Source organism: Eptatretus burgeri, chromosome 5 (assembly GCF_056783735.1).
Source record: "Eptatretus burgeri isolate ZD-2024b chromosome 5, Ebu_testis_v1, whole genome shotgun sequence".
Classification (NCBI taxonomy): domain Eukaryota; kingdom Metazoa; phylum Chordata; class Myxini; order Myxiniformes; family Myxinidae; genus Eptatretus; species Eptatretus burgeri.
In genome coordinates, this window is record NC_140965.1 from 23207505 (window position 1) to 23222122 (window position 14618).

The 14618-nt window shown below is 48.5% G+C and overlaps 1 protein-coding gene across 3 annotated transcripts in view; it reads left to right on the top strand.

Moving 5' to 3' along the window:
* The window catches only part of LOC147026060 (transcription factor AP-2-alpha-like), a 34788-nt gene that overhangs the window by 14922 nt on the left and 5248 nt on the right, over window positions 1-14618 (top strand). For 2 of the 3 annotated variants that reach the window (XM_085881082.1, XM_085881081.1), the window contains exon 2: window positions 11956-12447. In XM_085881082.1, coding sequence (XP_085737208.1) covers window positions 11956-12447 — 492 coding nt within the window. Of the gene's footprint in view, window positions 1-10702; window positions 11046-11955; window positions 12448-14618 lie in introns of those variants that run through there. The other variant, XM_085881083.1, reaches the window with a different exon arrangement.

Consider the following 14618-nt stretch of genomic DNA (forward strand, 5'->3'; position numbering starts at 1 on the left):
TGTTGGGGAAATATATTTTGTGCCGAGGCTCATAATTTCCCGTCTCCAGCAAGGATTAGTAAACTACTTGCAATGTGGCACGTGCACAGGCGAAAATCTAAAGTCATCTCCCCCCCCCCCCCCCAATTTCTGAGGGATGGAGGTTATTTTGTGCTAATGACCTGATCTTGGGTAATACCAACACTTATGCAAAGGTTGGTGGAGATCTGTCCATCCTCTTTTTTTTTTTGTATGATTTTCAGATGGACACACACACACATACACACATACAGAGAATTGCTTATTTAATATAGCAGGATATCACAGCAACTACTCAGTGGTGTGATGGTTCGAGTATCCGATCTGAGTGTGGGAGGCTACTGCTTCAAATCCTGGCTGAGTCATACCACAAATTTACAAAAATGGTACCTGCTGCTCTCTTGCTTGATGCTAAGCATTTAAAAGGAGGGAGCATGGATAAAAAATGTGCTGGGAAGGCAATGGCAAACAACCCAGTATAACTGTTGCCAAGAAGCTGATTTGACAGCACCAACGCTCTGTAAAGTAGATCACAGTCCTGGAAAAAATATATCACAGCAATGGAAAAGTAGCGAGTAAACTTCACAGTCCTGGATCAAACAGCTCAACCATGTGATTTACCCAACCACTTAAATCAGGTCAGGTGAGGTCAGGTATGGGAGCATGCACTGGAGCAACACGTTGCTGCGTCCACTTTCCGCCTGTACTCCAAAGGGCCTCCATCTGGCCATCCCCCAGGCAGATGCCTGCCCACTCCCATCTCCTTGATATGCTGATCAACCTGCTGCAACCATGAGGCACGTGGTCGGCCAATTGGCCTCCTCCACTCACGAGGCTCCCTCACTGAGTGAATCTGGTGAGCAGGATCAGCATCAGGAAAACGAGCCACATGTCCATACAGCCACAGCTGATGCTCACGGACTATGCAGGTAACAAAGCTCATTTGAGTCTCTCTCAGCAACCGCTCATTGGCGACAAAGTCTGACCAGCGATAGCCAAGGATTCTCTGACGAGACCTGGTACCAAGGGAATTAAGTCTCCGTCTCAGATCCCTGGTCAGAGTCCAAGTCTCACATCCATAGAGCAAGACTGGAAGCACCAATGACCTGAAAACTCAGACTTTCATCCTCCTGCACAGGTACCTGCAGTGCCACACTCCATGATCCAGTGAATCCATGACTCCCCAGGCCCCACCCAGACATCTGTTGACCTCTGGCTCACAACCAGCAGAGACATGAACATCAGTGCTAAGGAAAGTGAATCTCTCCGTGACCTCAACATCCTCGCCACAAACAGGTACAGACAGGAAAGCAGCATCCAAGATGTCATTGAAAGCCTGGATCTTAGTTTGATCCAGGAAACCCATAATCCCAGTGGCTCCCACTCCTCATTCAGCACCTCGAGGGCCCCCAAAAAAGAGATCAAAAGTCTCCGCAAAGATGACAACATCATCTGCGAAATCAAGGTCAGGGATCTTGACATTCCCAAACGATGCACCACAACTTGTTCTCTCCAACATCCCCCCCAGAATCCAGTCCATACAAGAGCTGTAAAGTGCGGGGGCCAGTACACACCCGTGACAAACTCCAGTAACAAATGGAAATAAGTCAGAGATGGTACCACCACACTTCACAGCACTCTCAGCACCACAGTCGAGTTCAGACATCAGATCGATCAGTTTTGGTTGCACCCCACGAAGACCAAGAATCCTCCAGAGGGAATCCTGATTCACTGAATCAAACACTTTACAGAGATCAACATAGGCTGCAAGCAGCCCCTGCCGAAAGTCTCATCTGCGTTCGGTGAGGACCCGAAGAGCAAGGATACGGTCAATCGTTGACCTCTTTGATGTAAAGCCTGACTGCTCTGGATGCTGGTGCTAAAGCAGATGGTGGTGAACCCTATTAATAATTCTCCGAGCAAAGACCTTGCATGGCACTGAGAGCAGCGTCACCACTCGGGAGTTGTTGTAGCCTTGGTGATCGCCCTTCCCTTTCCAGAGAGGGACAACAAGGCCCCTTTTCGAGTCAGTTGGGATGATACTTGTGTTCCAGGCAGAGCACACAACTGCATGCAACAACATGAATACACCATTTCCACCAGCCTTGAGAAGTTCAGCATGGATGCTACAGATACCTGGAGCTTTACCCCATTTGAAGTGGTTTATCGCAGCCTGTGTTTCCACAAACAAAGGAGGATGACATTTGATTGGAGCTTTAGCAATCGGGATAATAACACCCCTGACATCCAACTCAACAGCTGGCGGATCAGCCTTGTGCAGCCGCTCAAAGTAACCGGCCCAACGGGCCTTCACTTCAGACTCCTCTGCTCTAACTGCAGAACATCGAGGGATGGGCTTGGAGGAATGCAATGCGTGAATTCCCCTGTGAGCAGGATGAGAATCACCTGATGACAGGTGATGCTCTACCCCCCCCCCCCCACAGATTCCTTGCACATAGGCCTCCTTGTCTACGCTTAATGCATGTACAGTTTAACGCCTCAGCTCCCTGAACAGCTCAGCTCTGCTATTCAGGCTGGTCCAGTGATTATGGTCAATGGTATCCAGTGTCCCTTGAGAGACAACATTCTTCTTCACCCTCCGGTGAGTTCCAAGACATCCACCGGCAACATCAAGGATGGTTGTCTTGAAAGCACTTCACAACTCTTTAGAATTCCCCAAAGCACCCAAACTCCTCAAATCTCCACTCAGCCTGTTCACAAGCTCCTCAGCTGCCCTCTCATCCTTGAGCTTGCCAACATCCAGCCAAGGCTGGGAGGGTACCATTGTCTTGGATTTCAGATGCAACTTCAGAGTTGCTACAAGCCGAGGTGGTCACTACAAGGTGGTCAGTATTGAGGAACCGAGCACTCCGGTAGACCCTGCAGTTCTGGATTATCCTCCCGTGACCATCAACGAGCACATGGTCAATCTCCTTTGCCACACCGCCGGCATTGGATTACCAAGTCCAGCGATGAGCCTGTTGTGTGTGCGCTGAAACCATGAACCGGCCATCCTAAGTCCATTACTTCTTGCAAAATCAAGGAACTTAATGCTCTTGTGGTTCACAGTTCCCGACCCGTGGGGACCAACACACATCTCATTGCCATCCCAATCAGCTCCAGTCGATGCATTGAAATCCCCCCAAGACGAGAAGAGTATCTCACCTGGGGCACTGATCAACCACAGAATCGAGTGTGGCAGAGAATGCGTCCTTCACGTGAGATCACTCGCCTCAGTTGGAGCATATACAGAGACCAGGGAAATGACACCTAAGGAGTGACGAATCCTTAATCTCATAATACGCTCGTTGACCGGTGTTACCTCAATTATCATTGGAGTCAGCTTATTGGACACAGCTACAGCAACTCCTTGGGTATGGTAACCATCAGAGCGACCAGACCAATAGTAGGTGTAACCACCCACCATTATCTCGCCGCAATCCGGTCTCCGAACCTCAGAGAGTGCTGCAATACCGATGTTCGAACGCTTGAGGTCAGATGATAACAGAGACAGGTGATCATCCTCTTTTCGGGGATAGGACATTCTAGGCACCCATCCGAAGGGACTGCCTTAAGTTAACCCAAGGAGACCGCTATCTGGTGGACGACACCTCAGCACCACTCCGACACACTCTCCTGCAATATGACCCAGGAATGTTACCCCGTGGTTTCCCTCCTATCATCAAAGATTAGGGGCCCTGAAGGCTTTGCCCCAATCCCGTTATTCGGTGAGCTGCCCTACGAAGGGAAGCTTCACAGGAGGTACTCCCACGGAGTGGGTTTTCAGATTTTCTTTTTTATGCTTCGAGAATGTTTTGTGGAATGAAGGGTTTTACGGTGGCCGGAGTGCAAATCCTGCCACCTAACCTCCTAACCAAAAAACCACAGGTGGGACGGACGGACAGACGGAGAACAAACCTATAGCCCCCTCCTATGAAACCGGTACGGGACCAACAAAGAGAAGGAGAGATGGAGGAGAAGAAGAGACAATTTTTTATTACCTCCACCACCGAAGGTGTACAGGGGTTATGTTTTCACTCCTGTCTGTCTGTCTGTCTGTCTGTGAGCAGGACATCTCAAAAACTTATTCACAGACAATCCATTCATCCATCCTATCATTCTCGTCTCCGTTCCTTCCATTCTTTTTACATCTTCGATCTGCGTTTCCCACGGTTAACTTCCATACATCAATACAGATCTGATACAGGATTTATAAACTCAAACTTTTACACATCACGGAATGTATTCCAAACTGATCTTATTAATTACAAACTGATCTTATTAATTACAAACTGATCTTATTAATTACAAACTGATCTTATTAATTACAAACTGATCTTATTAATTACAAACTGATCTTATTCTTCATTGAACGGATAATTCTGCACCTCTTGATGCCTCTCTCACGTCTCCGAGATTAGAGAAAGTTTTGACTTTTTCTCAATTATAAATTCTGAGCTCCTGAGTATTTATTTTTTTTGTTCTTGTAATGATTGATCCTCAGATCTTTTACAGTTGAAAATCCCAGGTTTTGTTACCAAATTCCCAGTGATCCCACTACGCATCTTGTGACGCAATCGATAACGCTCACTGTGTGTACATTGAACTGAACTCCATCAAACTCCTCCTCCGCATGTTGAACAAGGCCATCGTCCGCTTTCTTTCCTTTCTCCTTCTTCACCACCCACCACAACCTTCGTTTTATTAATGTTGATGTTTAAACTTTTCTTCTCTGTTGCACTTTTTCCAGTTTTTGAAACATTTGTGAGGTCCTCATGGAGGATCTCTTAAGTCTTACTCGTGTTGTTGTTCTTGTGGACTTTTTTGTTTCACAGCCTACAGTTTTCATCGAAACTTCCTGATACTTGGCGTATATATGTAAAAATTCCCTGCGCAGAGAGTAACCATCTCCGATTTTGAAAATTCCTCCGAGGAAAAAAAGTTATGACGTCAAAATATCTCCGCTAATGGAAATCGCCGAAAAAATTATCTCCGAAACTTGGCAAGCTTTTTGAATTCTGTTTGCGTGAATCGAACAGGGCATTAGCAGAGGTGAATTACCGCACATATGATACATCACTATGACGTCGTATCAATTTTTATGACGTCATTCCTATTTTTTGACATTTTTTGTTTCACAACCCAGAGTTTTCATTGGATCTTCGTGAAACTTGCCATGTATATACAGAAAGCCCACGCGCAGGCAGTAACCATCTCCGATTTTGGAAATTCTTCCTAGAAAAAAAGTTGACGTCATAATATCGCCGCTAATGGAAATCGCCGATACCATTATCTCCAAAACTAGGCAAGCTGTTTGAATTTTGTTTGCGGGAATCAAGCCGGGCATTAGCACAGATAATTTATCGCAAACCTGATACATCACAATGACGTCATATTCGTTTTTATGACGTCATCATTAAGAGGACGATGATCTTGGTTCATTTGAGCTTGTTTTGTTTTGTTTTTTTTTCACTTTGAGCATTCCGTGCTAAGTCATCAGCGTACAATAACTCAATCGGGAATCACAACCTTTCATTTTTCATCAATTCTTCCATCATTATTATAAACAGGAGAAGATTTTTAAATGATCCCTGATGTAATCCTACCTTGGCTTCAAACATTTCAATGCATCCCAGGTTGGTCTTTACCATAGTTCTTGATTTTTCTTATACATTGAGGCTTATGCACATATATATATATATATATTTTGTATTTTTTTTAAATAAAAGGTGTACCGATAGAACCAAAAAAGTGACGACTAACAAGATATACCCTCCTAGTAGTCTATCTAGTAATACACAAAGGGAGAACAGATATGGAATCGGACGGAGATGTTTCACCCTCTTCCTCACTATTCGAGATAGCCTCAAGAGTTTCTCACACTGACACTGCAAGTTACAATGGCTGATGGTGTGTGTGTGTGTGTGTGTGTGTGTGTGTGTGTGTGTGTGTGTGTGTGTGTGTGTGTGTGTGTGTGTGTGTGTGTGTGTGTGTGTGTATGGTAATTATGTATACGTGTATGTTTATGTTTATTTTTATGTATATTCATCCTTTAACTGTTGTGGAGCCACAAATTGGTGTCCCATCGTGATCATTGTGGAGTGAATTTTAATCAGCATGTGTTATCTTTAATGCAAACTACTCTTGCAAATATTTATGCAAAGCAGTAACAACTGGTTATATCATACAAATACCACATGATAAAATGGCATGTCATGTGTAAAATGAAATGCTCTGTAATACAGTCACGTGTTGATAGAATACATTGTGATTGTTTGTCACGCAAGCAGTCAGAAAGTGTCACACCTGCACAAGGACTACACAAGCATACAGGCAGAGATATCAGTGTAGCGTGATGAATGTGAGATCACTACTATGGGCGTCTGGGAAGGGAACCAGAACGGTACTCCGGAGAGCGCATACCTCCGCCATGCTGAACAGTTTGCGTGTTCAATCCCACTGATAGGTCAGATCTGAATCCAGACCTTAACCAAAATCGAATATATTCTTCCTTGTCATAAACCCAACACGTCCACCAAGATTCATCCGAATCCTTCGACAACTTTTTGAGATCCCGTACAATCTCGTTTTTGGCCCCATCTCTCAACGGCGAAGAATCACTTGGAAAATTAAACAATTCTCGTTATCCAGATCTTCACCAAAATCGAATCAATGAGTCCTTGTCACACGTCCAATCTTTCTACCAAGTTTCGTCCGAATCAGTGGACAACTTTTTGAGATATCCTGCTCACAGACAAACACACGGACAGACTCGAGGTCAAGACATAACATCCGTCCTCCTTCGGTGATGGAGGTATTCAAAGTGTTCACCACTGAAGGCTACTTACTCCATGGGGCAGATTACGGTGTGATTCTCCGTGTCAGCAGGAATATCCAGGACTCTGATGAGGACGCGGGGAAACTATACTGGGGATAGTGTTAGGGATTGAGGAGGAAACCCCAAACCCAAACAAAAGTGACATTCAGTACCTTCAGGCTTAAGGAGTGCCCTCTTCTCCACGTGATAGCCGACGATCCGGTAGAGATCTTGCGAATTACCTCGATAAAGGTTCAGGTGTGAATGTTTCCTCAAGAACAATAAGATACACATTAGCACTAAGCGGTCTCGATGGACGTGGAGCTGCCTGAAAACCTCGCTGAGGGGAAGGAAAGTGAGAGGCAAAGCCGGTAAAGGGTTTGGGGTTTGGGGTTTGGGGTTTGGGGTTGCTCCACATCTGTCGAGACCACTGAGTGCTAATAATTTTGGATACTGTGTGTGTATGTATATATATATATATATACATACACACATACATTGTCCAACAATATGTGGCTATCTGATTGAATTTGCCTTTTTTTTAAATCATTTATTTATTTGATTTTTTTGCAGGTGATGAGGAACGTGAACAGGTATACTTTCATCTCGGAGTTGTCAAACGAAGAACTCACAGTGTATTCTTTATTTATTTATTTCACTATCTTGGTGATCTTCACAATGAGGAAGTCAATATAAAATGGTGTTTTGTTGATCCATAGTTGCGTCGTTGTTATAATTTTGTTCAAGTGTTTCGTAACGGACTCGTGGACGACAAGAAGGTGACAAATGTCATTGAAGTCCGATATGTTAGGAACCGGTACATCGTACACGTGCACCGTACGAATAGGAGGGCCGTGTGCCTCGCGAGCACAACAGGTCGTTTTGTTTGTTGTCGGTGGTTGAAACTGCACGACGACCTTCGCACGGGTTGAAAGGTCTCTTTTGTCGCCACGACCGCCTGCCCGTGTAAGGGTAGGAATCGGAGGAGCGACCTCGAGCAGCATGTTTGTGGATGAAAGGAAATCATGTTATTGTTTTTATTCTTTCCCTCGGCTCGGAATCTACAAAGAATCTCTGCTTTGTACCTCCCCCGGTCTCGACGTCCACACTCCCCCGGTCTCGACGTCCACACTCCCCCGGTCTCGACGTCCACACTCCCCCGGTCTCGACGTCCACACTCCCCCGGTCTCGACGTCCACACTCCCCCGGTCTCGACGTCCACACTCCCCCGGTCTCGACGTCCACACTCCCCCGGTCTCGACCTCCACACTCCCCCGGTCTCGACCTCCACACTCCCCCGGTCTCGACGTCCACACTCCCCCGGTCTCGACCTGCACACTCCCCGGTCTCGACCTCCACACTCCCCGGTCTCGACGTCCACACTCCCCCGGTCTCGACGTCCACACTCCCCCGGTCTCGACCTCCACACTCCCCCGGTCTCGACCTCCACACTCCCCCGGTCTCGACGTCCACACTCCCCCGGTCTCGACCTGCACACTCCCCCGGTCTCGACCTCCACACTCCCCCGGTCTCGACGTCCACACTCCCCCGGTCTCGACGTCCACACTCCCCCGGTCTCGACGTCCACACTCCCCCGGTCTCGACGTCCACACTCCCCCGGTCTCGACGTCCACACTCCCCCGGTCTCGACGTCCACACTCCCCCGGTCTCGACGTCCACACTCCCCCGGTCTCGACGTCCACACTCCCCCGGTCTCGACGTCCACACTCCCCCGGTCTCGACCTCCACACTCCCCCGGTCTCGACCTCCACACTCCCCCGGTCTCGACGTCCACACTCCCCCGGTCTCGACGTCCACACTCCCCCGGTCTCGACGTCCACACTCCCCCGGTCTCGACGTCCACACTCCCCCGGTCTCGACGTCCACACTCCCCCGGTCTCGACGTCCACACTCCCCCGGTCTCGACGTCCACACTCGCAAGGAATCTCAGATCCCCGTAGGATGGAAACCAGTCGTTCTCGTACGCTCCGTCGCAGACCCTCGCGACCTTCTCTCATGGCACAAAGTTTGGAGTTTGGAAAACTTTTGGTCTCTCGAACGGACAGTGTGTACCGAATTGATGAATGATGATTCCACTTGGACTGCTCTCCGTGTAACGAACGTTCGATTCCAGATGTGTGTGTGTGTGTGTTAGTGTGTGTGTGTGTGTGTGTGTGTGTGTGTGTTTTAGTGTGTGTGTGTGTGTGTGTTTTAGTGTGTGTGTTAGTATGTGTTTTAGTGTGTGTGTGTGTGTTTTAGTGTGTGTGTGTGTGTGTGTTTTAGTGTGTGTGTGTGTGTGTGTGTTTAGTGTGTGTGTGTGTGTGTGTGTTTTAGTGTGTGTGTGTGTGTGTGTGTGTGTGTGTGTGTGTGTTTTTAGTGTGTGTGTTTTTAGTGTGTGTGTGAGTGTGTGTTTTAGTGTGTGTGTGTGTGTGTGTTTTAGTGTGTGTGTGTGTGTGTGTTTTAGTGTGTGTGTGTGTGTGTGTTTTAGTGTGTGTGTGTGTGTGTGTGTGTGTGTGTTCCATATGAATGGTAATTACAGCAGACGCGGCTCCACCAAAATTGTAAATGAGGTGCAGTGGGGTCAGCTGGCAAGGCTGGACAAAAGTTCGCTTGGACCGGGACAAAGCGAGGCGTGGCGGCCACAGCGGGTCGGACGTGGGCCGGCTCCGCGAAGGCGCCGACGAGCTGCCCACTTAATTAGTGTTGCAGGTGAGTCCGTCTCGGGTGGCCATCGAGCCTTAATGGACGCGCACACGGGGTCTTCGAGCTCAGTTGAGCGCGGCGTTAACTTTACCAGCGGTCGACACTCGGTCGCTTAACGCCTCGTAAACGAGTTTAATAAATGTGAAAAGAGTCACTTTAATAACATCAGCAGGGGGTCGATCGGTGGTCGTTCGACGACGACGTTCGATTCAATGTTCCATCAAAAAACCATATTCTCACATTTGCATCAAAATCCATCGCAATTAGTTTGCACGAGACTCCGGTAAAACTTACAAACGATCTCATTTCAATTCTGTAAATCCCGAACTCGTCGCGAACGTTAAATAATTTTCAAATTACAAGTTCAACACGTGGTGCACACCGACGTTGAAGTTAACGAATTTTTCTCTTTTCTTTGCCTTCATTTCGTTGCGTCACATTTATCATCCGCTCGCCGCGCGCTCGGGGGTATTTTTTTTTTTTTTGCCACTCGGCGATGCAACTAGCGTGCTGCCATGACACCGCTTATGTGTACAAACCCGTGAGAACCTCGTGAAATGTGTCACCGTCACGGCGAAAGGGTGTCGTCGGAAATTCCATGAGATAATACAATCCGCGGTGACCCCAATTCGCGTGACCCCAAGCAGACGGCTTCAACCCTTGCGGTGGACAAATTAATTATTTTCGGAGAAACCCCAAGAATTAAGTGGAAATAAATAATTAAATGTCCTTTCCCCCAAGCTCCCGTATCATGTACTTCAAACAGGTCTCGGTTTATTCATCGTCACACACGAACAGCGTGTGCTGCACGTTCATGGGTTCGGGGTTTTTGTTGAATACACAAACGAGCAGCCATTGCAGAGTTGAACGCGAGTACACAGTTAGTGAGTATTTTTGGCAGTTCGAGGTGTTACGTGTCCGTTTTACTCGGGCGCTTTCTCTTCACAATGGACGACAAAACGGCAAACAGGCCGCGACGCGTAACGACGCTCCGGCCCCGTGACCCCGTCAGCCAATCAGGAGCGACTCCGCGCAAACGGAGAGCGCGAGCGCCGAGAGGCTGCTGCTGCGGCGGCGTGCGCGAGTTAGTGAGCGAGTGCGCGTCCGCGCCCGACACAATCGATTATGCACAGTGGGCGTGGCCTGCGCTGATTGGTCGGCGGCGCTCCGACTCGCCGTGTGCCGCCCGAAGCAGTCGCGGTAGGCGACGCCGTTGCAGTGCGCTCATCGATGAGAAGCACAAGCGATGCTCGTGTCCGTGTGAGTCGTCGTACGTGATCGGAAGGGGCTGACGGTGTGTTCGGTGAGCGAGAGGGGTTTTAATGGCTGGACACGTGTTGTGCGATCTTTGATCGAAAAGCGCGGCGACCCGGGGGACACCACAACCCGTCGTGCTCTCCTTCTCATTCCCAAGGAAACGGGCGCCCTGGCTGAACTTTGCTTCGAATACGACGAAATTAAAATGCTGTTGAAATTTCAAGACAGCGTTAAATATTCTCTGTTTCCCGTAAGTACACACGGCGACGGGGAAACGTGCGGACGTGTTACACGGACCCTTGTCCGCACGTCCGGGGGGAGTGTGTCCGCGAAATGCCAGTGGTTGTCTCTACCTGCTCGTGTGCTGATGTGTTCGAGGTTGTACAACGAATGGGGACACAAGGTGACGTGTCCGTGCGTGTTTCGTTGAGTCGAAATGATCGCGTCGCGTTGGTGTCGGTAGTGGTGGTAGTAGTAGTAGTAGTAGTAGTATAATTTGATGACTTCATGATGTCCCTACCTGACGTTGGTACGTATTATATACAGATATATTTAATTAATTTTTGTTTGTAATAAAATTTAATAAATCCGCCACGAAAAGCTGGTTGTACGATCTTGTGTATCGACTTTCGTAAAAAAACCTGTGTTCGCCTTCTCGGAATGTCGAGCACACCTGGGGCGGTGTGGGGACGCGTCACGCGGGTACAGTACAGGTAACGTGGTGTGTACGCTGCAGCACTCCGCTGTACGCACTGTGTGTACATATACCGTAAACTGCGAGCTATCGCCGGCATCCTGAACAAATTACAAATTGTATAACTCCCGTCCGGTCGAACGTTCGGGGCCCATCGAGCCCGTTCGTGAAAGACTGAAAAGTTTCCCCAGGTGCTATGTGTGTGTATGTACATATATACCGGTGTGCTGAGTTTGAGTGGTCAAGGTGTGTGCCCACGCTCACCTGGACGTGGTACGAGTAGGAAGGTGGGTTTGAACGTGCGATAGGTGTTCCAGAGCACGCACGGCACCTCCTGTCGTCCGACCCGTTGTACAACCTCGAATGTATTTGTTGTGACTCGACACGTGAACACACACCAGGTGTGTACTGTACTCTGCCCGTGCACCTGTTGTAACCTTCCCCCGTTGTGATGCTTTTCCCCCAGGAACGACAAGACGGCGGCGCGGCTCATGGCTCGGCACGGCTCGCACAGCTCAGCCAATCGGGGAACTTCGCCGCGAGTCCCCAGCTCAGCCACACTCCGGTGTCCGCGGACTTCCAACACCCGTACTTCCCCCCGCCGTACCAGCCTCTACCCGCGGGGTATGCGCAATCCCCAGAACCTTATGCGCACGACCCTTTCGCTTTCAATTCGCTGCACCACCACCACCACCAGTATCATCCCCAGACGCAGGGCTGGCCGGTCGTCCAGCGGCAGACGTCCTCTCCGCACCAGGACGCCTCGCTGCTCTCCCAGGTGTCCGTCGGAGGCGCAGGTGGTCTACCTGGGCGCCCGCTCAGCTTGGATCAGTGCCGAGAGCACTACCTGGACGCCCGTCGGCCCGACGTGCTGCTGCACAGCGGCATCGAGCCCGGGCAACTGCCCAGCAACATATCACTGCAAGCGATACCCGTGTCTTCACTGCACGACGAGCAGGTACCTATCGCGGTCTCGTCTCGCACGTGATCCTTTTTTTTTTTTGCAGCGATTCCATTTGGAGTCCCGACAGTCGAGGTGACCGTCGTGGTCTACCTTGTATATAGGAGGTTTGCATGTTGTGGGTCCAGGTCGCTACTGTAGTTGTGCATACCTTGGAAGTACTTTTTAAAATGTTTTTATTTATTTATATGATGCACACCTGTACAGGTATGTTTTACCTATCACTCTGTTGGACATCCTTTTTGTCTCTGACTTGTTTTTTTTTTTTTCCCCCTTGAACTCTGCACCATTTCACATTTTTTGTGTGCAAGTCGATGAGTTAGTTAATCCAGCTTGCTATGGATTCCCAGGTAATGAAGTGAGCTCACCTTGACCACCTCGTTCAACAGGTACTTGTTGAGATCGGTCTTACAACACTTTATCATCTCACCAAATCGCATGAACCCGTCCACGGACTCTCGATGACTCCTTATTGCTGAACCGTCGACAACGGGCGACGTCGTAAAACGGAACGAAATTGTAACGATCGAGTCGCACACTCACCTCTTCGTATAGCCCGTCTCGCCTGGGTTCGAATCCCGACGCAACTAGAAACTGTCATCCCGCTGTTTCATAGGTAGGTGTGTGTCGTTCCCTCGGATGGACGTGAAAACGGGAATCGCGTCTGCCGGCATTCGTTGAAGGACTTTAATGATCACAAGGTGTCCTTCGTTAAGAGTAGGCGAGCCATCGCCGGCACCCTCAACAAAATTTACAAATTCCTGCCCTCACCTTGGTAGAAAGTCGGACCTGGCCATCCGGTCCGTGAAAGACTTGGATGGAAGAAGACTTGGTGATGGAGTCAATAACGGGGTAATTGAGCGTCTCTTAAGACTTCCAACGGTATGTTGTGTCAGACCTGGGGCGATGAAAGGTTTAATGACCGAAATTAAACAATGCAGACAAGCCAAAGGTGGGTATGTATGGGTGTGCGTGTGTCTTGCTCGCCAGGTGAGCGTTTCTTGGATCTTGGGCCTTCGTCGCGTGATTAGAACAATTCTCGTTATTGTAGCTCATCGCACGTTCTTCACGTAAAAATGGTCCTTCGGTGCTTTTTCTTTGCTCATTCCTCCTTTTGAAATGAACGAAACAACATTGTGCAGGTGTGCAGGTGCCACGACCTTCCGATGATGAATGTGAAAAGGTCTGGTTTTCCTTTTGCCAAGTCTGAGCCGTTACTGTCATTGCTTTTCATCACGAGTGCAATTCAGGCGTCCTGATGCAATGGCAAGTCGGTTGATTTGTCTCCTCGGTATAATCACTCCGGACTATAAACAAGAAGGGCACTCGGTAGAGCGCGTACCTCCGCCACGTAATGCCTGATCCACGAGAACATATCTGGCCCAATACATGTTTGAAATATCGTGCGATAAAGGACTATATCGTTTTTGGCCCTATCTCTCGACGGTGAAGAATCTCCTAAAAAAAAATTAAATAATTCTCGTATCCAGATCCAGATCCAGATCTTCAAAATTGAATCGATCCGTCCTTGCGACACACCCGACGTGTCCACCAAGTTTCACCCGAATCCGTCCACAACTTTTTGAGATACCGTGCTATCTGTCGTTTTTGAGCCCGACCTCTCACTGGTGAAGAATCACTTTAAAAATTCTAGTAGTCTGATCCAGATCTGGAGCTTCACCAAAATCGAATCACTTCGTCCTCGTCACACACCGAACCTGCCCACAAAATTTCATCCGGATCCGTCAACAACTTTTTGAGATATCCTGCACACCAACAGACAGAAAGGGGTGAAAACAACCTCCTTCACCTTTGGTGGTGGAGGTAACTACTGTAGCTCGACTCGGCGTGCGTGCGTGCGTCCATCCACACTTATTTCACTACTTTCGCAGTTCTCGTATGGTAGACAAAACTGTCGTTTGATTAAGAACATGAACAAATAGTTTGTAAATGCCAATTAGGCAAAAATTGTTTGTCTTTAATGAAAAGTTGGTTTCAATCTTCGTGGATGTCATCATGCTCCACCAGGACCGACTGTGCGTCGTTTTGCTATCGTTTGGCAAATGCCTCCCAAGTTTTGAAGGCTGGACTTGTGCAGTGTGTGGGAAGTTTATGATTGTTCTTTAATGAGATTTTAATATGTGAGCGTTATCCTGCTCGTCTCTCAC